We start from the raw sequence: 24,110 nt of genomic DNA on the forward strand, positions 1-24,110 counted from the left end.
CCAACAGCCTCATTTTACAGATGAGGGAACTGAACTGGAGAGAAGTGACCTTCCTGTGGTCACATAGACACTAAGTAGCAGAGCTGGGCTTTGAACCTGGGCCCTCTGCCTTGAATCCAGCACTCCTTCCACTGGACCACACTTCAGGATAGAAAAGGAGACTTCGTGGACTCCCTCTGCAGGCTCGAATTCCCCACAGCCCACCATGCCAGGGTGGGAATCGGGCTCGGGCTGAAGGCAGGGATTTGGGAGGGCCGACGCTGCTCCATCAGCAAGGTAGGGCTGTGAACCCTTCACAAACTGCACAGTCCTCGTCCTTGGTTAAGAAGGCGGGGCAGGGAAGGAAGAGTACATTTGTGTGTTTGTAAATGAGTGAGGGGACTGCAGCTAGGCTAAATGTGTCGCTTGAATCGATGTCTCTGTCTATCTGAATGTCCATGTGTCCATATGGATGTGCTTGTCTGACTGTGGATCTGGAGTGCTTCTGTGTGTGTGTGTGTGTGTGTGTGTGTGTGTGTGTGTGTGTGTGTGTGAGATTGTTGAGTTGTAGGCCTGCGTAATCTGATCCTGGGTCCCTGCATACAATATTTCTCAGTGTGACCAAATATGTGTGTTTCTGGAAGAATGTGCATCATTCTCTGAGTGTCTCTGGGTGATGGGGCATTGATCTGCATGTATCTCAGTGTTTGGTGTGTGCACAGGGGTGCAATTGTGTTTATTTCTGAGTATGGGTGTGTGGGTGCTGTTAAGAGTATGTTAAGGTTGCAGGAGAAACAGGTATAAAGGTGGTTTTTTTCTGTTTCATAAAGAGATCATCATGTCAATAAAATCTGGTGTGGTGTGGTGTGGTGTGGTGTGTGTGTGAAAACGCTGGGCCTTGGCAGAATGGCCAGCATGGGCAAGGCACAGAGTGGCTCAAAGGCAGTGTCAGGGCCAGGGGACAACAGGCCCTGGGGGCCTCACATTACAGAACAACATTGACAACGCTGTTTCTTCATATCCAGGTCTTTGTCTGCACTGGCTGTGATGTCTACAGGAGGGCTTTGGAGGCTGGGCTTTTCCCCAACCTGGTTCTCTTCCTTGCTGTCTGGGGCAGTGGTGACTGCACTGGATGATGGTTCTTGGGTGCTCCCGTTGAGCAGGGCCGGGTCCTCTATTACCACCAGCTCGACCTTGATGGTATCTTGTAATCCCAGGATTTTCTTGATCTCCGCCTCATCCTCCACATTCTGGTAGCCCATGAAGATCATGGTGACTGGCTGCTCCTGGCTCACCTCAGTAGCAGAGACCTCTCCCGGCTGTGCCTGTACTCTGGTGATCTCCCATCAGGGGTGGACCTGGCCACCTCGGTGGTCCTCCGGGCTTCAGGGGCTGCTGTCACTGTCACCTTGCTCAGTGTCACCTCATCCACTTCGTGGATCCCCTCATCTACCTTGGAGGAGCTCAACTGGTGAACGCCATTCTCTGCAGTGCCATCCACTGCATGAACCACTTTCATCTCATCCTCATACACCTTCACCCCTGCAGAAAGGGCTCCTGAGGGTGCAGGGTGGTACTGGACAGAACCTTGGTCTCTCCAGTCACCCTATCCTTCTCCACGGTTATCTCCACAGAGTACATGGCTGCCTTCATCATCTCAGTGCTTTCCACCACCTTCATGGGGCTGCTGGTGACTTTCTTCTCTCTGGGTGAGGCCACTGGGATGTTCTGAGAATAAAGATCTTCTCTTCCTTCCTCTCCTCCTTCACAGGGCTTGGGGTTGGGGCCTGGGCTGGGACCACCACATTCTCCCTGGGTGCTGGGACAGAGTCCCCTGTCTCCAGGATCTCTAGCTCAGTCTCCAACCTCAAGATAGAATCCTCCAGCTGTTTGACTTTCTGCTGGTCCTCCTGCATCTGCTTCTTCATCACTTCATCCTCCTGGGAATCACTGGAGGGGGCCCCCTCCAGCAGCCATTGCTCCCGAAGGGCCTTGGACTTCAAATGCTGCAGCTCCCACCGGTCATCTTCCAATTGCCGCCGTTTATTTTCAATTTCAGTTTGCTTCTTTCTCTTCTCCGCAATGGCCTGAAGCCTTTCCTGTTGGAAGGTGGTCTCTACAGAGACTTCCATGGTTCCCACAGTCAGGGTGTCTGAGGCTCCCTTTATCCAGTCTTATTTGATAGAGGGGACTGCCCAGGGGCCTGCAAAACTGAGAAAGGGTCCCACAGAGAGGAACCAGGCAGTCAAGGTACTCAGAGACCTCACGGCTTCAATAATCTGTGCCCTCTACAAGAATTCTCAGGGTAGTCAAACATACAAGCACATGGAACCAGAAGATCATAGCACAGAGACTTCAGGATGGTTAAGTGCCACAAATGAGGGAATAAGAAGCAATAACAGCAAAAATGTAAAGCTTATACCAAGAAAGCAGTGACCAGTCCTCAAGCCTAGGAGCCCTAGTAAACTGATATGAGTCATCCTGGATAACCTCGAAGAGCTTGGTGCTTTGTACCTAGGGATACAGTTAAGCCTGGGACCTGCCAGCACTTTATGCACAGCAGACACCAATGGAAGAGAGAGCCAGCGGCAGGAATAGTATTCCATCGTGCGTGTGTGTGTGTGTGTGTGTGTGTGTGTGTGTGTGTGTGTGTATACAGTTTCTAATTCTTTGCCATCACAAAGAAAGAGCTGCTATAAATATTTTTGTACAACCTTAGAGTATATTTGCTTAGGACTAATCTTTCCCTTAATCTACCTTCCCTCTAATTCCCCCTTTTTCCTCCTCAATCAATTAATAAATATGAATCAATAATAATTATTAAGTATCTATTATGTTCCAGGCACTATGCTAAGCAGTCACTGTCCACAAGAAGCTTACAATCTAATGGGGGAGACCACACGCAAACAAATATGTACAAAACAAGTTATATACAGGATAAATAGGAAATATTTAACAGAGGGAAGGCACTGGAATTAAGAGGGACTGGGAAAGGCTTCCTGTAGAAGGTGAGAATTTAGTTGGGATTTAAAAGAAGCGAGGGAAGCCAGGAGTCAGAGTGGAGAAGGAAGAGTGGTCCAAGCATCGGAAACAGCCAGGGAAACTGCCAGGAGCCAAGAGATGGAGTATCTTGTTTCTGGAACAGTCAGGAGGTCAGTGTCACAGGATCAAAGAGTATATGGTGAGAAGTAAGGTATAAGAACACTGGAGAAGTAGAAGGGGGTTAGTATACGAAGGACTTTAAATTCTGGGAGCAATAAGGAGACCCTGGAGTTTATCGATTAGGGGCGGGGTGGGGAGGGACGTGGCCAGAACTGAGCTTTAGGAAAACCACTTTGGTAGCTGCATGGAGACTGGATTGGAGTAAGGAAAGACTTGAAGCAGGCTGACCCACCAGCAGACCATTGCAATGCTCCAGGTATGAAGTGATGAGAGCCTGCACTCTACAGAGGAAAGAAGGAGGCATATTCAAAAGATGTCAAAAAGGTGAAATTGACAAGCCTTGGCAACATTTGTGGTGCGTGTGAGAGTGAGTTGAGGATGTGGGTCTGAGGGACTGGAGGGATGGTGTTGCCCTCTACAACAATAGAGGAGGGAGTTAACAGTTTTAGTTTAAGATGTCTACTGGATGTCCAGTATGAGATGTCTGAAAGGCAATTGGATATGTGAGATTAGAGGACAGTAGAGAGGTTGGGGGAGAATACGTAGACTTGAGAATCATCAGCATAGAGTGGTAATTAAAATCTATAGGAGCTGATGAGATCACCAAGTGAAGTAGTGTAGAGGGAGAAGAGAAGAGGGCTCAGGACAGAGCTCTGAAGGACACTTGTGGTTAGAGGATGTGATCTAGTTGAAAAGTTGAGAAGGAGCAGTCAGATAGGTAGGAGGAGAACCAGGAGAGAGTGGTATCTGAAAACCTAGAGAAAAGAGAATACTAAGGAAGAGAACATAATCAACAATGTCAAAGATTGTAGAGATGTCAAGGAGAAAGAGGATTGGGAAAAAGGCATTGGATTTAACAACAAAGAGATCACTGGTAACCTTCTCCCCTTTCACTCCTGTTTCCCTATTTAGCATTTCTGTACCCAACCCTATGTATCTATCCTTCCTTCCTAGGACCAGTTCAGGTGAGAGTGAGGTTTGTATCACCTGCTCCCCTCACCCCTTCCTCCTTTTTTGTATAGACTTCTATTTGCAGACCCTTATTATGTGAGATAATTTTCCTTAACCTTCCTTTCTCTCCCCTCATAGTGTATTCCTCTTCTCCTCCTTATCTATTCTGCTTTTAAGATCATCAAACTTAACAAAACCACTCCCAGGACCTCTCTCTACTTAAACTTCTTCTATAACCCTTGATGTTAATAGGGTTCTGAGTAGAAGCATGCATTATATACCTAAATTAGTATATAAACTGTTTAGTTGTTTAGTCCCTTATGATTGTTAATTTGTGCTAACATTTTTGTGTTTCTCTTGGATACCTGTGTTTGCAATTAAACATTTCTACACTTCTGGTCTTTTCATTAAAAAATTATTAGAAATCATTTATTTTATTAAAAGTAAAATTTTTCTCCATAGGATATCACTCAGTTTTGTTGGATAAGTTATTATTGGTTTGTAAATCTATATCCTTTGCATCCTGGAATACGACATTCTAAGCTCTCCATTATTTTATAGTGGTGACTGCTAAATTATGTGTGATCTTGACTGTGGCTCCTCAGTACTTGAATTTTTTCTTTCTAGCTGCTTGTATTAATTTTTCTTTGACCTGGAAAATCTTTAGTGGGCTTTAGTGTTCCTGGGAGTTTTTATTTTGGAGTTTCTTTCAGGAGATCACACGTGGATTCTAGCTGTTCTATGCTTATCAATACCAAAATGTTTTTTCTATTATGCCATTTCATTGGCTTTGAACCAATTGTGTCCTCTGACTGACTAGTTTTAAAAGTAATTACAGTGGTACCTTGGAGCTACGGTTTTGAGTGGATATGGAGCCACAGAGTACTTTGAACCAGGGGTACTTTGACTACAGGGGTTCCACATTTGGGTTGTAGTGCTACATTTCTCTAGGTACTTTATCCCAAAGGTATCAAAAGAAAAAAGTGACAATTATTTTTGCCAATCTTTATAATATTCCATTGGAACTAAACGAGCAAAAAAACACTCCTCAGGTCTATCAATGAGCTTTTGCAATGTGTTCAGGAAACTAAGCTGGAATCAGTAATGTTTAATTCCCTCCAGTTTACCCAAAAATGATTCTGTGTGTTTGTATACAAAAACTTTGTTATATGTATGTGTGCTTCAGTATATAATCTCCCTGGAATACAGGCAGCACATATATGCAAAATTCATGTCTTATAACACATTTCTTTATATTTTTTGAGAACCACACATTAAACCTTCCTCTAACAACTCTTCATCTTCTTCCACCTCTGTTATCTGAGCAAAATTGCAAAATTTGGAGATGACTCATTTTGACCCTTCCTGTTAGATTATACCACAAAGCAACAGCAAAGGGGCCAGACATGGCTCCTTTAAAAAAAACACAGACTATTGTTCACTAGGGAAAAAAAACCTAAGTTCCTAAATATACCAGATATACTCTCTGGTGAGAGCCAGAGAGGGTTGTGGCAAGGACTTCTAGATTTAGACTGAATCCTGCTCCCAACTACATACAAGCCACTGCCCTTTGGTAAGCAACTTAGATTCACCTGTTTGGGTCTTTCCATTTCCTTATGTCCATCTCCGTCTCTCCTTCCCTTTGTCTTCTTGATTCTCATCACCACCAATCACTTTTTTCCATGAACTCCTGAGGTGTCTTTTTTTCTTCATTAGTTTATCCTAGGGAACTCTATCTCTTATGTCTCTGCCTCTCTCCAGCAAAACTACTTCTCTTTCATGTTCAAGTTTTCGTTGCTGCTCTTGTCTCCCAACTCTTTAATAATCTATAATCTTCCTTTAGACATTGCCCCTCTCTTGTTAGATTTCCCTCTTTTGTATCTTCTGTTCTTTTCCCCATTGCCTATTTCCTCCCCTCTCATTCAATTAATGCATACCTTACACTATTTTTCTCTCACCACTGCTTCTTCTAAACAGTGGAAAAATTGGGTTTTGGGTTTTTATTCATTTTTAAGTTATCAGGTTAAAAAATAAAATTTAAATGTTCAAAATTACTAAATTCTTCAAAGGGACTTTACCATAAGAACACTTTCTGACCCCTTCTCTCTACCCACTAAAGTAAAATATAGATATGTACATATAAATTTGGTCTGATATTTAAAGACTTGTCATTTTAATCCTGGTCTATAAAAAAATTTCTTTTCTGGAAGGAAGATACATATTATGTAAGCCAGTTTGTATTCCATATCGCTTAGAGTCTTCTGAGTTACTAGCTTGCTTCTTCTCCAGTCCTTATCATTCCACTTTGACTAAAGTCAGTTAATTGCTTTCCCTTCTTTTCCTCTCCATCCTCTATCATTTGCAAAATTCTGAACTTAACATAAATTAAAATGTGTGATACCATATACACAATAGAACAGAAAGAGAAGGTCATACATGCACCTACAAAACTCTATTATGTAGCCTTTGCTTTCCTTAAAAGTAGTATAATAAATCAAGCATGTTACTTTCAAAGCTGTCCTGCTTATCTGTGATTCCTACTGGCCTTCCTGGGCAAGTTGCTTAATTAATTAATTTTATCTTTCACTGGCAGGGTTCATACTGTTTTAGTTCTCTGGGCTCCTAGGTCCCTGGCCCCTCATCTATAAAATAAGGAGAAATCAAACTAGAACTGTCCTGAGATCCCTTCAAGTTTCTAAATCCTAAATTCCTTTCCACTTTTATGTTTCTAATCTATTTCCTTGATTCTTTGTTAGACTATGAGTACATGTACTTTAGGGTGGAAGAAACATTGGTGAAACTCAGAGCTGAGTTGGCAGAACAATGAGACAGAATTAGAGAAACACTGAACTTCAAAGTTAGAAAGGACCTTTCTTTATTCCATGCATAGGATCATAGATTTTAAGTGAAAGGGACCTTTGGTGTTTCTTTGTCCATGAACTTCTTGACTTGGTGTCCCATCTAGTCTACTAATGGTCAAACACCTTGGTGTCAGCATTTGCCGATACAGCAGAAATGTTTTCAATTTACAAAAATATCTTTGGAACATCTAAAAAAGGAAAAAATGTTGACATACTAGATTAAAATAAGGAACTAAAAAAAGAGAAGAAAAGAGCAAAGGGAAACTTGACAAGGAAGCATCTTAAAACTTGGTGAGGCAGCATTAAGGCTATGAAAATGGACTTATGTTGTAACTCAAGGAGCCTTGAGGAGCCAAAAGGAAAAGGAGTTTTTTAATTAAAAAAAATTTTGAAGCATTTATTCGACAAATACTGAGATCTACTACATGTATAACATCATGCCAGAATTATGGAAATAGAAAGGTAAATGGCACAGTTATTACCCCAAAAGAACTTAAAATTAAGGAGGGGTGAGGAGGAAGCTACATAAATAATTATAATACTAAGCAGTATGTGATTGAGACCAGAGAGGCAGTATGAAATAGGGAAAAGAATACTAATTTGGGGGTCCAAGGATTTGAAATCAAATCCCCACTCTACTCCTTACTGCCTATGTGACTTTGAGAAAGTCACTTTATCTCTCTAGGCCTCTGTTTCCACAACTGGAAAATAAAATGTTTGAGCCAATTGATCATGAAGTCCCCTTTCACTTAAAATTATGACCCTATGAGTGGCATAAAGAAATAAAGGAGGTTAAAGTGGGAAACAATCACTTCTAGGTGAAGAATTGCTTCATGGAGGAGTGTTTTCAAAATACTTTGCACATATTTCATTTGTTCGTCATGATAATTCTGTGGGATAGATAATCTGTATAATATTGTCCCTATTCTACAGATGAAATAACTAAGACTCAGAGAGATTGTGCGACTTGCCCAAAGTTACATAGCTATTAAGTAGGAGGGTCACGACTCAAATCTGGTCCTTCTGATTAAACATCCACTGACTTTTTCCACTAAATCACAACTGCCTCCTTCAAACAAGAATAAGGAAGAGAGCTAGAAAGCACAAGAGAGAGATACAAGTAGAGATATAGACAGAAAAAGAGATCCAGTTGTAGATATAAATGTAGATAATAGATATAGATATATACAGATAGAGCCAGAGGTATAGATATAGAGATACAGATACAAAAAATATAGACATACACAGATAGAAACATGCATACATACATAAACATGAATATATATTTATGTATATGTAGATATATGCATAGGTATAGACAGATATACAGACATGTGTGTATGTAATATATTATATACATATAATATATACTTACATAGATATACACAATGAATAATGATTCATCTAATGCGTCCTGAGAGTAGAGAAAGTCCGGAAAATCAGGTTGTGGTCAAATTCGGGTGTGTCTTAAATGTCAAAGGAGCTTGAACTTTATCTGGCAGGAAATGGGAAGTTACTAAAGTTTCTTTGAGTGAGGAAATATGATCAAAAGTGCTGTGGGAAGACCAATCTGGCTTTAGTGTTCAAGGCAGTTAAATAGACAGGAGTGTGCTGGAGCCATCTTGTTAGAGCTGACTGTTAAATTTTATGTGAGTATTTACACATCAGAAACAGGCATACATTACAAATCTGGACTCAATTTGTTGTTTTGCTGATTGTCTAGACTTTAGAAAGTGATGGAGAAAAGTTAATATTGCAGATTAAACTTAACAGTGTATTGTTTCTACTTTTTTTCAGTTAGCTGATTGTTAAACATTTACCAGTACACCACTGATTACAGGGGAGGGAGGGAGTATTCAAAGAATAGTTGGAAGATTATTGAGATGATCCAGATATTAAATAATAGTGGCCATGGCTTGAGCTAGGGTGATAGTCTTAGAAATAGAAAGAAATGTGACAAATGAAAGTGGACAGGACTTGGAGAGTGATTAGATATGGACTATTGAAGAAAAAGGAAAAAAGTCATAAAAGTTATTTCAAAGTCTAAAATCTGACTGATTAGAAAAATGGTAGTAACATTAAGAGAAAAGGGAAGATCAGCAGTAGGAGTCAATTTGAGATGGAATATGAGTTTATTTTAAATGCGTTGAGTTTGAGGTGCCAACAAGATACAGAAGTGGCAATATTCAGTAAGTAGTTGTAAAGGCAAGACTGAACCTTGGTTCAGAGGTCAGGACTGAAGATATCTATTCAATAATCAACTGCGTAATGATGTTGAATATGTGGGATCACATAAGATCATGGAGGAAGAGCATATAGACAGAGAATAGGCTGAAAACAGAACCTTGGGGAGTGTCCCAAGAATGGGGTAAGGGAAGAACCAAGACATTCCAAGGTAACAGAAGCCAAATTCGGGAGTTTAAAGAAGGACAGGATGGGCAACCGTGTCACATGCTGCTAAAATAACAAGGATTGAGGGAAAAAATCATTGGATTTGTTGACTAGGAGGTCATTAATGACCTGTGAGAGAGAAATTTCAATATAGCAGTGGGGAAGAAACCAAACTTCAAGGAGTTAAAGCATGACTGTCCGGCGAAGAAACAGATGTCAGGAGGACAGAATACTCTTGAGAAATCTGATTCTGTAAAGAAAGAGATAGGACTTGGAGTGTAGCAACATGGAGAAAAATGTTCTCATATAGTAGGCCTTGGAGAATGCTTATGGAGAGTAGAGAAAGGATACAATGAGGACAGATTGAAGATGCAGGAGAGAGGGGGCTTTCTGAGGAAGGTTACTGCATTTCAATTGATGGAGATTTTTTAAAAGTAATTTAAAATACCTGAGGGATTATTTAAGTACCATTCTACAGAGGTAAAAATGAACTTTTGAGATCCTGTCAGGTCTCTGGGTCTATCTGTGGTGAGGTGAGAATAATTCACCAAACAATTAAACTCAAAAAGTTTTTATTAAATGCCTACTATGTGCAAGGCACTACACTAGATCTTAGGAGTACAAAGTCAGAAACAAAACGGTCCTTGCTCTCAAGGAACTTACAATGGGAGAAGGTGAATTTAAGGGGCAGTGGGAAAGAAGACTCTGATATTGTATATGATACAAGAGAGGGAGTAATAGTGGTGGCAGAGGAAGAATCCAGAATGAAGAGTGAGAATGGGAATCAGAGAAGGCTATACAAAGTGGGTAACATCTGAGCTGAACCTTTAAGGGTAATGAGAATTATGAGAAACATAGGTGAAAGGAGGGTTCATTCCAGGCATAGGAATTGGTCTATACAAATACATAGATATGCGGAGTGGCATGTTAAGTTCAAAAAATAACTAGTAATATAATGTGGCTATAAAATCAAATGAATGAATCAAATAATGCCAAATTAGTTTGGAAAAGTAGATTGAAACCACACTGGAGAGCATCTTAAGCGCTAGGCCAAGGAATTCATATTTTATCCCAGAGACAAAATTGAAGATTTTCTGAGCAGGGAGTAACATGGTCAGATTTGTGATTAGATTATTTTGGCAACATGTGTGAAGGGCTAGAAAGGAGAGAGGCTAGAAACAGGGAGATTGATTGGTAGGAAGGCTACTGCAACAGTCTGAGTGAGACCTCATTGCCATGAACATAGTTTAAGTGCTTTGTTGTTGTTGTTGAGTCATGTCTGACTCTTTGTGACCCTGTGGATCATACTGTGCTTGGGGTTTTCTTGACAAAGATGCTGGACTGTTTTACCATTTCTTTCTCCAGTGGCTTAAGGCAAACAGAGGTTAAGTGACTTGCCCAGGGTCATACAGCTAAGTGTCCAAGGCTAGATTTGAATTCAGGGCTTCCTAACTCTAGCACTCTGTTCACTGAGCCATCTAACTGCTCCCTCCCCCACCCCAACTAAGTGTTTAACACGTTTATTGGAGGTAAAGCCAAGATGGCGGAGTAAAGGCAGGGGCTTACCGGAGCTCTCCCCCAAAACCCTCCAAATACCTTTAAAAATAACTAAACAAGTTCTAGAGCAGGCAGAACCCACAAAAAGATGGAGTGAAACAAATTTCCAGACCAAGACAACTTGGAAGATCAGCAGGAAAAGTCTGTTGCACCAGGGTGACACAGGAGCGCAGTCCAGCACAGGTCCTGCCAGCACAGCGTCACCCAAGCAAACCAGAAACAGGTCTTGAGAGTGACTGAATCAGCAGCAGCAGTAGCTGCTTCCAGAGCTCTCAGTCCAAAGACAGTAAGGGGGTTGAAAAACTAGTCAGAGATTCCGGGGGTCTTTTTGCTAGCACTGAGGCAGAACTCTGTTGCTTTGCCCATACTCGGATCTGAGTCCTGGGTGGCAGTCCCAGGGTGAGGAGAAGCACTAATATAGCAGAGCTTACAGCCACTGTGGAGTGAGGACCCTCCTCACAGTTGCAGGACAGAAAAGAGTGATTATGGTCTCTAACAGACCAGAGCACAGGTCAGGAGAGCAGTAAACACTTCTCTTTAGACCATACCACCATGGAAGAACTGAAAACTTACATGTCCCTAGAAGCATCTCTGAAAACAGCTGCACAAACCCTCTGAAACTTGGGACAGTGCACCCTCCACCCCGGAAGCAGAGCCCTACTTTAACAAAGACTTAAAAGTCAACTAATAAGCTGGGGGAATGAACAAAAAACAGGGGAAAAAACTCTGACTACAGAAAGTTATTATGGTGACAAGGAATATCAAAACACACACTCAGAAGAAGATAACAAAATCAAAGGTCATACATCCAAAGCCTCCAAGAAAAATATGAAATGGTCTCAGGCCATGGAAGAGCTCAAAAGGAATTTTGAAACTCAAGTAAGAGAGGTAGAGGAAAAATTGGGAAGAAATGAGAGTGATGCAGGAAAATCACGAAAAATGAGTCAACAGCGTGGTAAAGGAGACACAAAAAAATACTGAAGAAAATAACACCTTAAAAAACAGACTAGGTCAAATGGTAAAAGAGGTCCAAAAAGTTAATGGGGGGAAGAATGCCTTAAAAAGCAGAATTGGCCAAAAGGAAAAGGAGGTCTAAAAGCTCACTGAAGAAAATAATTCCTTGAAAATCAGAATGGAGCAAATTGAAGCTACTGACTTTATGAGAAATCAAGAAACTATAAAACAAAACCAAAAAATGAAAAACAGAAAACAATGTGAAATATCTCATTGTAAAAACAACTGACCTAGAAAATAGATCCAGGAGAGATAATTTTAAAATTATTGGACTACATGAAAGCCATGATCAAAAAAAGAGCCTAGATATCATCTTTCAAGAAATTATCAGGGAAAACTGCCCTGATATTCTAAAAACAGAGGGTAACATAGAAATGGAAAGAATCCACCGGTCACCTCCTCAAATAGACCCCAAAAAGAAAACTCCTAGGAATATTGTTGCCAAATTTCAGAGGTCCCAGGTCAAGGAGAAAGTATTGCAAGCAGCCAGAAAGAAACAATTCAAGTATGGTGGAGCCACAATCAGGGTAACACAAGATTTAGCAGCTTCGATATTAAAGGATAAGAGGACTTGGAATATGATATTCCAGGGGACAAAGGAGCTAGAATTACAATCAAGAATCACTTACTCAGAAAATCTGAGTATAATCTTTCAGGGGAAAAAAATAGACATTCAATGAAATAGAGGACTTTCCAGCATTCTTGATGAAAAGACCAGAGCTGAATAGAAAATTTGACTTTCAAATGCAAGACTCAAGAGAAGCATAAAAAAACAAGAAAGGGAAATCATAATGGACTTAATAAGTTTAAACTGTTTAAATTCCTACATGGCAAGATGATCTTTGTAACTCATAAGACCTTTCTCATTATTATGGTAGTTAGAAGGAGTATTTATAGACAGAGAGCACAGGTCTGAGTTGAATATGAAGGGCTGATATTAAAAAATAAAATTAAGGGGTGAGAGAGGAATGTACTGGGAGAAAGAAAAAGGGAAAGGTAGAATGAGGTAAATAATCTCACATAAAAGAGGCAAGAAAAAGCTTTTGCAATGAGGGGGGAGAAGGGGAAGGTGAGGGGGAATGCATAAACCTTACTTTCATCAGAATTGGCTCAAAAAGGGGATAACATACCCACTCATTTGGGTATAGAAATCTGTCTTACTTAACCCTATAGGAAAGTAGGATGGGAAGGGGATAAAAGAAGGGCTGGGGTGGAGTGATAGAAGAGAGGGCAGATTGGGGGAGGGGGTAGTCAGAAGTAAAACATTTTTGAGGAGAGACAGGGTGAAAGGAGAGAGAGAGAATAGAATAAATGGTGGAGTGGGGAGAAATAGGAGGGAGGGAAACAGAAATAGCAACTGTGAAAAAAATTTTGAAGCAACTTTCTCTGAACATATAGAGAACTGAGTCAAATTTATAAAAATAAGAATAAGAGCCATTCCCCAAATGATAAGTGATCAAAAGATATGATCAGTTCTCAAATGAAGTAATCAAAACTATCTATAGCCATATGAAAAAATACTCTAACTCACTATTGATTGGAGAAATGCAAATTAAGATAGTTCTATTAGATTGGCTAATAGGACGAAAAAGGTAAATGACAAATGTTGGAGAGAACATGGAAAAAATGAGACTTTAATACACTGTTGGTGGAGTTGTGAATTGATTCAACCATTCTGTAGAGCAATTTGGAACTAGGCCCAAAGGGCTATAAAAACCATGCATACCCTTTGACCTAGCAATACCACTACTAGGTCTGTATCCCAAAAGAGATAAAAAAAAAAAGGAAAAGGACCAATATGTACAAAAATATTTATAGCATCTCTTTTCTGGGGGTTAAAGAATTAGAAATGGAGGTGATGCCCATCAATTGGGGAATGGCTGAACAAGCTGTGATATGTGATTGTGATAGAATACTATTGTACTATAAGAAATGATGAGCAGGATGCTCTCAGAAAAACCTGGAAAGATTTGCATGGGCTGATGCAAAGTGAAATGTACCATGTACGAAGTAACAGCCATATTGTAAGATGATCATCTGTGAATGACTTAACTATTCTCAGCAATACAAGATCCAAGAAAACTCTGAAGGACTTATGATGAAAAGTACTATCCATCCCCAGAGGAAGAACTGTTGGTGTCTGCATACAGATTGAAGCCTACTTTTTTTAACTTTATTTTTCTTGAGTTTTTTTTTTCCTTGTCTATGTTTTCGTTCACAACATGACTATTATGAATGTGTTTTGCATGATTACAAAAAATAACATATACTTATTGAACTGAATCAAAGTAAGAGGTGATGAAGGCCTGATCTAGGGTGATTGCATTGTGAGTGGAAAGAAGGGATACATGTAAGAGATGTCATCAAGGTAGAATCAATTGATTGAAATGTAAGGGATTAAAAAAGGCAAAATAACAAAATAAATCTATATGGTTACATAATACCTATTACCCATACAGGATATTCTACTTCCTGCCTTTATGACTTTATACAAGTGCCTGGAAGGTTCTTTCCTCCTGTCTGTGTCTTAAAATCTCTACCTCTCCTTAAGGCCTAGTTCAATCCTGAAAGAGAGGTCTTTCCTATTTTCCTCAATTATTAATAATTCCTATCCACCCTCAACCATGAAAATTACTTTGAATTTGTGTCTATGTTGTTTCATTCCAAGATAATGTAAGTTCTTTGAGAGCAGGTAGTTTTCTTTTTCTTTTTGTATCCCCAGCTCCCAATAAAATGCCTAGCCCATAAGAAGTACTTAAATGCTTGTTGGAATGAAGTGAATTGAATGTCCAGCAGACATTTGGAGAGATATGATTATAGTCCACTAATTTGATACAATCCAAGAAATATTTCTCCCTACAAAGTGCAAGGCACTAAGAATACTCATTGTCCCCAAGGAATTTACTTTCTACTCATGCACACAAGTATGTAAATATGAAGCATATACTGTAGTGTGCAAATTAACTGGGAAAAAGTAAAATAATTAAATGTATTGATTTGTACAATAAATCTTACAAAGTTTTACATCTTTAAAAACTTAATATGCAATAAGGCCTCCTTTTGTTGCAGTTACTTGTTTTGTAAAATTTGACATTGAGTTCACAAGATTTTGACACATTATCTGTTAAATCTTGATCATAAAACAATATATCAAATTATAGATTAAGTATAGCTTTAACAATCCACTTTTCAAAATCTAGCCTCGATTATAACTCACAAGTTTCCTTTTTTTATTCTTCACTTAACAAACACACACAAAAGTAACATTTCTATCTACAAAATAGAACAGAAAAAAAGATTACATAGGAAACTGTGAATATTTATTACATAGCTTGTTTTTTTAAAAGCATACGACAAATTCAACAGGTTACTTTCTCAATAGATTTTATTAATATCTTTTGTTTACACTGCTTACATTTCTTATTTTCCCTTCTGCCCCCTACAGAACCATCTCTTATAATAAAAAAAATTTTCTAAAAAAAGAAAAAAGTGGAAGTGAAAAAAAACAAAAAAAAATATTAATACCTTGAAATATTTGATACTATATGCAACAATCCATATTTGAGAACCTCCCCCCATCTTGAAAAGGAAAGAGAAGAGTGTCTTCTTACATCTTGACTTTGGGGCCAAATTTGTTCTTTATAATTTTACAATATTCATCTTTTATCATTTTTATTTTTGTGGGTTTTTGTTGTTTTGTGGCTGTCATTCATATTATTGTAGTTATTGTGTATATGGTTTCCTGGCTCTTCTTACTTAACTTTGGATCAGTTCACATAAGCCTTTTCAAACATCTCTGTATTTATTGTGTTACAAAATAAAGCCCCATCGAAATTGCTTATCCCATTCTTCTGCTAAGGTACATTTTCAGTGGTAAAAGAAAAGCTATTTGGTCATTGTTAAAGTCTTCATTTTTGTTATGCTCCAGTAATATTCAATTACATTCATGTATCACAATTTATTTAACCATTTCCATTCAATGACGCAAATGTCAACATTTTATTTTCAAAGCTGTCCTGCTTACCTTTTTTCTTCTGAACATCTTTCTATACTCTTCTATGCATTTTCATTTATATACCTAAAGGATCCTGTTTTCTTTTCTTTTAACAACACTATCATTAGCCTCCCTCCTCCCACCATCAACCCCCATTCCCAACTGAAAAAAAGAAAAAGAAAAACAAGTTCTTACAACAAAAAGCATAATTGAGCAAAACAAGTTTACACATTGATCATGGTAAAAAAAAATGTGTGTCCCATTCTATACCTTGAATCCATCATCGTTCTATCAGGAGATAGGGTAGCTTGCTTCATTATCAGTTCTCTGGAATTACAGTAAGTCATAGGTTTTCAGGGGGTTTAAGTCAAGTAAGTTCTCAGGCCACTGAAACAGTTAGCTCCATCTCTTAGATAAATTTCTCAACTACCCATGATGTGAGGTATAGTGCAAGTTTGTGCTGCAGGATTCTATCCAGAACAATTCTGCTTCTCAGGATAGCAAGATATTTATCAGAGTTCATCATTCTTTCAATGGAGATAGGACAGCTAGGCCCAATGAAAATTTTTAAATCTCCAAAATATTTTGGGAGGATATGTTAAAACCTGAAGAAGATACTTGTATTTTACAGGCACAACTGGACTAATTATACCAATAGTTTTGGCATGATCTCAAATGAAAAAAAAATTATTTTCCCCAGTAAAAATTACATTTATCCAATTGTCAATAATCCAGTATTCGTATTGTCTTCTCCAAAACAAGGTTTTTTTTCTTCATAGCACTTGTTAGCAGCTTTAAAAAAAATACCTGGTTTTTGCACTCTTCTTACAATTTCAATAAACCTATGCCACAGGTATAGAATCAGTAGAAAAATCAATTACAGTCTCTCTGGCTACCAGGTCTCTCTGAAGGTCTTTGCTTATTTTCTGAGGATTAATTAGGTTATTTTTGCACAATAGTTGATCAAATATTGGTATTATTTTGAATTTTCAACCTCACTGTCTGTTGAGCTTCAATTAAATTAATCCTTTTCCATTGTGGGTTTGATTGATAATGGAAACATTTGACTTCTCCACACCAATAGCCACTGAAATGCCCCTAACAGTCAGTGATGTGTTCTCTTTATGAGCTATAACTTTTGCATGTTTCCTAAGGTAATGTCTACTCTTTAAATTATGGAATAAAAAAACAGACCAAAAGAACAATGAAACAATGTGCACAAAATCCCCTACTCCACTGACAGAAAACTTACTAAAGGTAAAGAAACCAGCTTAAATCAATTTCACCTGATCAAGATCAGACATTTTGAGCCAGCCTATTATCAGTAGAAATATGTACATAAGATCACTGCTGTCACAAAATTAAACCACCAAAATTGCTTACCCCATTCTTCTGCTAAGGTACATTTTCAGTGGTAAAAGAAAAGGTGTTTGGTCATTGTTCAAATTTTCATTTATAATGAGATTCTAGGATCATCCTGTGTATTATAATAAATAGATGATTTTAAGATTTCAGATTTTTAAGAATGTGATTTGCTCCTTTTTCCTAAAATAAATATTGCCCTTCTATCCCCCTCCAAATTGCTTATCTCAAGTAATTTGCATTCCACTGTACAATATAATTTGAGGAGGGAGAGTGTGTTAGTAACTGGAGAATCAAGAAACACCTCATTAGGAGATGGTGCCTGAGTTGTTCTTTGAAAGTAGGTAGGGATTCCAAGAGGCAGAAGTGAGAAAGATGAGCCTTTCAGACAAGGGAGACCACTTGTGCAAAGGCACAAAGTAAAGACATGAAATGTCAAGCATGAGGAATTTGTATTTTCACCAAGGTATTGAGGAGCCATTAAGAAATTCTGAGTAAAAGGGCAACAGGGTCAAATCTGTATTTTAGAAACATCAGTTTTGCAGCTGTGTGAAGGAAGAGGTGATGAGAGTCTGGACTAAGATGGTTGTGGTTTAAGTAGAGAGAAAGTGATGGATGAGAGCAATGATAAAAATGTACAATACGTAAAACTTGGCAACTGATAAGATATGAGTATTGAGGAAAAGGAAAGAGTCAAAGATAACTTCAAAGTTATACATGTGGATGACTGGAAGGAAGGTAGTTTTGTCAACAAAAATGGAAGGGAAATGGGTTTGGGGGAAAATATAATAAATTCCATTTTGAACATGATGAGTTTGAAATGCCTATGGGACATCCACTTGGAGATATATAGCAAGCAATTGATAATATATGATTGAAATTCCGGAGCAAGATTGGGGATGGACATACAGATTTCAAAGTCATCTCTGTAGAAGTGAGCATTGAACACATGAGAGCTGATAAAATGACCAAAGGAGACCATGCATCTAGAGAAAAAGAGAAAGGGACCCAAAATAGAGCTTTGAAGGACTTCTACACTTAGTGAGATGGAAGATTATGATACTAAGGAGCAGGTAGGATGAGAACCAACACAGCACTGTCACAGAAGCTAATGTAGGAGAATATGTACTGGAAAAGTGAGTGGTGAATTGAGAAGTGAGAATTAAGGAAATGGGATCAATGAGTATAGACAAAGCTTTCTTAGGAGTTTGGGTTTGAAAGAAAGAGAGAAGATAACTAGGAATGATAGTTTAAGGGGTTGGCAGGGTCAACTGAAGTCTTTTTTTAAGGATAGAAGACATGTGAAACAGGGAAAGAAAGAAACAGTGGCCAAGCACAGATTGAAGATGAGAAAAATATAAAATGATCAAAGGGGCAAACTTCCAACAGATGACAGGAAGGATGAAATCAAGGTCATAAGTGAAAGGAATAATCTTAGCAAGGAACAGGCTTCATTAGAGCCTGAACAAAGGAGAGGAGAATGGAGACTGATGAAGAAGTATTTTGAGGTGTGGTTTCCAGGAAAGTGGAAGTGAAGTCTGCTAAGAGGAAGTCAAGAGGAAGTGGTACAGGACGTCTGAAAAGAGAGAAGTCTTACAATAGCTGGTGTGGGGAGTATGATAGCCAATCAGGAAAGAATAAAAGGATCATCAGGTAGCAGCGAGGGTCCAGTTGCAATTAGATGATAAAAATTTATAGTGAGCCCCATTTATTCTCCGGGAAGACTCAGTAGCTCATGTGTAGGGATAAAGAAGGTGGGTGGTTGAATTCTGGAAAAGTGGCAATAGGACAGAGGGAAAGGAATTCAGTGTGGTTGATTGTATATAGTTGAAGTAGCCAACATCTGGGTCAAGGCTATAAAGGGAAGAAAAAGAAACCACAGAATGGATAAAAAGATTGTATGGGAGAACAGAGAAGGTTGGATGGACTGGAGATCATGGTGAGGATGAAGAGGTTTAGGAGAGGTGATGAATAGGCAGTGATGGAAGGATAGGAGGGTGTAGTCAGAAAAATTTCAGAGTTCTTGATTAAGAAGTAGAAAAATTTGGGATAATGAGCTGCCATTAGCCTGATGATGTCAAGGAATGATTTGTCATGAAACTTTAGGAGAATTGCATATTAGGCAACAGGGAATGGATTGGGAGGAAGACTGTATTCCTTCTTAAAGATGGAAGATTAAGGCCGGATATATAGATTTAGAAATGATAACTGAACCTCTAGGAGCAGATGAGCTCACCAAGAGAGAAAGGGTAGAGAAAAGAAGATAGTCCACCCATGATTTGTAAAAGACAAGAAGTCTAGATAAGAGCAAGAAATCTGTGAGGAGGTATGACTAGAATTTGCATTTCCTATGCTTCTTTTGCAGAATCTGCAGAATGCCTCCATCTCTAACCAATGCCAGTTCATCTGATTTGATTCCCCAGCCCTTGAGGGAGCCTCAAGTGATGATTTCCATAGCCATCTTCAGCCTCACTTTCTTACTGGGACTGCCAGGCAATGGGTTGGTATTCTGGGTGACTGGATTGAAGATGAAGCGTACAGTGAATACAGTGTGGTTCCTCCATCTCACCGTGGCTGATCTCCTCTGTTGCCTCTCTGTGCCCTTCTCCCTTGTTCACATGGTCCTCCAGGGGCATTGGCCCTATGGCTGGTTGTTATGCAAGCTCATCCCTTTCATCATCATACTCAATATGTTTGCCAGTGTCTTCCTACTGACAGCCATCAGTCTTGACCGTTGTGCTGTAGTGCTCCAACCAATATGGTGCCAGAATCATCGCAGTGTGAGGCTGGCCTTCGCCCTCTGTGCAGGCATCTGGGTCCTGGCTTTTGCAATGTGCATGCCTGTGTTTTTGTACCGGGAAACCTTTACTAAGAACAACTATACTGTATGTACCTACAACTTCGAGGAGTACAGTTCACAAGATTATATTTACTTTAACCCTAGCTTTGTAAGAGAAAACTCACTTGAGAACCCTTCTACATCTGAGTTGACTGAGACAATGGAAAGTACATCCTTACATCCTTCATCTTCCAGGAGAGATACTTATCCCTGGCCTTCTACCACCCTTAATACACCTAGAACTCCTAATGTCGTCTTCTCTGCTAAGGTCACTGGAGGTCATTCTGGAAGTGCATTCACTGTGGATTCAATTAACATATATAGTCATCACCCCTTTTCTGATTTGTCAGAACTGCCAGAGAAACTTCCTCATGCTGAATCACCAAGAATTCCTATTGTTTTACCTGAGTTTAGCAATAATGATTCCAGTACTGATACACTGAGAAACTCTGATATCCTACCCTATGATAATGCAGGAGCTTTACCCAGGGCTTCTGGAAATCCTTTAGGTATACCTGAAGTGACAGAAAATTATTTGGATTTTATTTATAGCTATGAATTCATTGAGAACCAACTGCCAACAACCTTGGTGGCAATCACAGTCACAAGATTGGTGGTAGGCTTCCTTCTGCCCTTCATCATCATGGTGGTCTGTTACACCCTCATCGTTTTTCGTTTAAACAGAGGTCACTTTGCTAAATCTAGGAGCAAAACCCTGAGAGTGGCTATAGTGGTAGTAGTTGCCTTTTTTGTCTGCTGGACTCCATATCATATTATTGGGATCCTGTCATTGTTTGCATCTCCACATACTTCACTTGGGAAGGCAGTGATGGCATTGGACAACCTCTCCATTGCACTGGCATCTGCCAATAGCTGCCTTAATCCCCTGCTCTATGCCTTCATGGGGAAGGATTTTAGACAAAAAGCACGGCAGTCCATGCAGGGCATTCTGGAGGCTGCCTTCAGTGAAGATCTCGTTCAATCTTCTAGTTGTCCCCAGAACAAAACCTCACTGACTCAAGACATTGTCAGTACCGCTGTGTGAGAAGATGCGACAATGACACCCCACAGCCCCAATTAAGGTATATCCTAGGGAATGTTTCCAAGTGGAAGATGTCATGGTGTCTAGGATATTTGGAGTAGAATTGGATGGTTAGAGGGAACCATGAGAAATCATTCTAGGTGCCAGGAGCAATATTCTAAGGACCCAATCTAAGGACCCAATTTAGTTTTGAAATTTCACTGGCTCAGGAAACTCAGGTTTTAGCTATTGAGGGAGCTTCCTCGATAAGTACTCAAGAACTTCCTGAGTACAAAATCATCCAGAACATAAGGGCCTGGAGTCTCTCTTTCAGGTTTCTACCCAAAGACCAGCAGCATTACTAACACCACTACAGCAGAGCTATGCTCATACAAGTCAAAGTTATATCCTGGATGAATATCCCTTCTGTGCTCTGAATGTCCTTCCCCTGCTGCAGCAATTTCTGTAAGCTGCCAAGTGTCTTGTCTCCTTCCAATTCTGAACCTGAGATACCCGAACAACCTGGTCAGACCTGATCTATAATAATCCTTATGTTTGAATAGGATTGCATGATATTGGACAAGTCAATTAAGCTCCCAATTTCCTCATCTGTAAAGAGTTGTACTGGAAGATTTCACTTTGAACTCTAAAATTCTGGTAGATATGAAGCTTAAGTTTATTTAATGCAGAAGAACTAGAGTTAAATGTTTACTGGCAAGAGATGGTGAAGGATAAGATCTAGAGAGCAATTGAAACATATGAGAATCTGATTTTTAAAAACCTATTTTAATGTTTAACTATTCTTGCCATTTTTTTAGCTTTTATGATTTTTGGAGAGCTTTTTTATCTTTCAAAAATATAGCAAGAACAAAAGCACAAATATCCCTCCCCTCAACACTTTGGGGACACACTCTCACCATACCACTTCGCTCTAAAGGCATCAACTCAGCATAGATTTTTTTTTCTTAGCACAGTTTTTACATAACATTAATCCCACCAAGTTCATATCCAAAGGAGGCCAGATGAGCCCAGCTACTGCTGGATTGGGTCCAAAACGTCATTCTAAAAGGCTGGAATATCGGTCACTCTTTGCCCCTCCAAACATTGATGCTGGGCTGGCTGCAAGTTCTGGCCTAGACAAAAATTCCTAGACTCCTGGAGCCTGCAATCTCTTGTCATTCTGAAGTCCTTCATTCTAAACTAAATCCTCTCCCTGACACAATTTAATATCATCTATTCTGCTCTAGAAAAAATGAACAGCTGATGTATTCATGTTTTATATAAAAATAATGTGAAAAAAGAAATTGTGGAAGTCCTTGAAGATAAAGGGTGATATACAGAATACAACTGGGGCAGAGCATAGTGTATATGCCCTATGAGGGCATGTCTAGAGTTTAACCAATTAGTAAAATGGCAAATACTTATTGAGCATCTATTGTGTATATAGAGCATTGATATATCTCCAAGTAATGCTCTTTAAATATTATTTTATTAAATTAAAAATGTTTTATTGATGCCTTTTGCCTTTATACTGAAGTCATTTCAACTTCCCACACCCATAATTGAATATTCCTTTATGTGACTGTATCTGGCAATATTCTGTCCAATAGTCCCCTGCCTTTCCATTTCAAGGGGTTAGTTGGAGGGGAGTTATGTTTAATTATCAGTTCTCCAGGACTTTCACTGGGTTTTCAACTTTTCAAAATTCAACCACCTTTTATTGGTTCTGCTTATTTTCATCTGCATCAATTTATATAGGATGTCCCAAAAGTCTTAGTGTAGTTTTAAGCTACTAATGTTTAAGTACATGCGTTGTTGTTTTTTGAAGAGAACCAATGGCCTCATGAGGTGATGACTTGCATGTGAATTGGATTTAAGTGAGGCAGAGTTATTTGAAGTCATTAACCTTATTCTCTTTTCTAGAGTCAATGAGGTCCAGTGACAGGACAAAAGTCAAGATAACTGGTGATGGCCCAGGATGCAGCAGATGACCTCAGCATCTTTGACGTCTGACCAAACTCTGAGTGCTCTATGGTGCATGCTTCAGCCACCGTCATGGCCATTGGAACAAATTATCTGCCCATTCTGCCAGGGGAAGTCTTCACATACTTGGGGGAGGCATTTCCCTAACTTACTGGTGGGTTTGAGGCCTGCCAGTTACCTTCAATCTGGGTTAGCCTGTCTGCCGAGGCAGTTTTAGCAGGGTGTGGCCACTGTGCACGCTACAGCTTCTTAACTATACTAAGACTTTTGGGACACCCTGTATAAAGTGTTAAGTTTAATAAACTTTTACAAAGTACATAGACTATTAAGCTACTAAAGCTTAAAAGCATACTAAGACTTTTGGGACACACTGTACAATAGCTTCCTATTTTTTCCTGAATCAATTAATCAATAAGTATCTGTTAAGTGTCCATTATGTGCCAGTACAGTGCTAGGTGCCAACTCACAAAGGAAATAGACCCTGCCCATCAGATTCATATATTACAGTTTTTTCCAGTCATTCTGCGATTTAGGTTAGGCACAATTTCCAGCTTTTTGGATGTGTTTTTGCTACCATAGAAAGTGCTACTATGAATATATTGGTGTAGGCTGGATTTTTCTTCAGTCTTTGACATCCATGGAGGTACGTACACAGTAGTAGGATTTCTGCATTAAAGGGTATGGATAGTTTTGTCACTGGTAAAGTTCCACATTGATGCCTTTCTTCTCACAGCCCCTCTATTATTGGTGGTCTTAAGAATGTTTTCATGTGGTCCTTTACAGTTTGCAATTCTGAAAACTCCTTTGTTCACTCAAAGGGGAGCAGCTATGGAACTAAACAAACTGAAATAGTGAATTTCCTAGAGTTGTATTTATCCTATGTGCTCTCTGGATATGGTCGAGAATCTAGAAAAGACCATGGATGTGAAACCACTCAGAAGATGTTTTATTGTTATTACGTATGATTAATTTGTCTGTTAATTCTATGCCAAGAAT

At 39.3% G+C, this 24,110-nt stretch overlaps 1 protein-coding gene and 1 pseudogene across 1 annotated transcript; one reads left to right on the forward strand and one right to left on the reverse strand.

Moving 5' to 3' along the window:
- Positions 1–959: 959 nt before the first annotated feature.
- LOC118852413 lies at positions 960–2,111 on the reverse strand (annotated as a pseudogene).
- Positions 2,112–5,587: 3,476 nt separating this feature from the next.
- Positions 5,588–24,110, forward strand: C3AR1 (complement C3a receptor 1). The gene is made up of 3 exons (XM_036758618.1): positions 5,588–5,665; positions 19,637–21,192; positions 23,055–24,110. Exon 2 carries the CDS (start codon positions 19,647–19,649, stop codon positions 21,153–21,155), a length of 1,509 nt encoding a protein of 502 aa, XP_036614513.1. The 5' UTR covers positions 5,588–5,665; positions 19,637–19,646; the 3' UTR covers positions 21,156–21,192; positions 23,055–24,110.

Source organism: Trichosurus vulpecula, chromosome 5 (genome assembly GCF_011100635.1).
Source record: "Trichosurus vulpecula isolate mTriVul1 chromosome 5, mTriVul1.pri, whole genome shotgun sequence".
NCBI lineage: Eukaryota > Metazoa > Chordata > Mammalia > Diprotodontia > Phalangeridae > Trichosurus > Trichosurus vulpecula.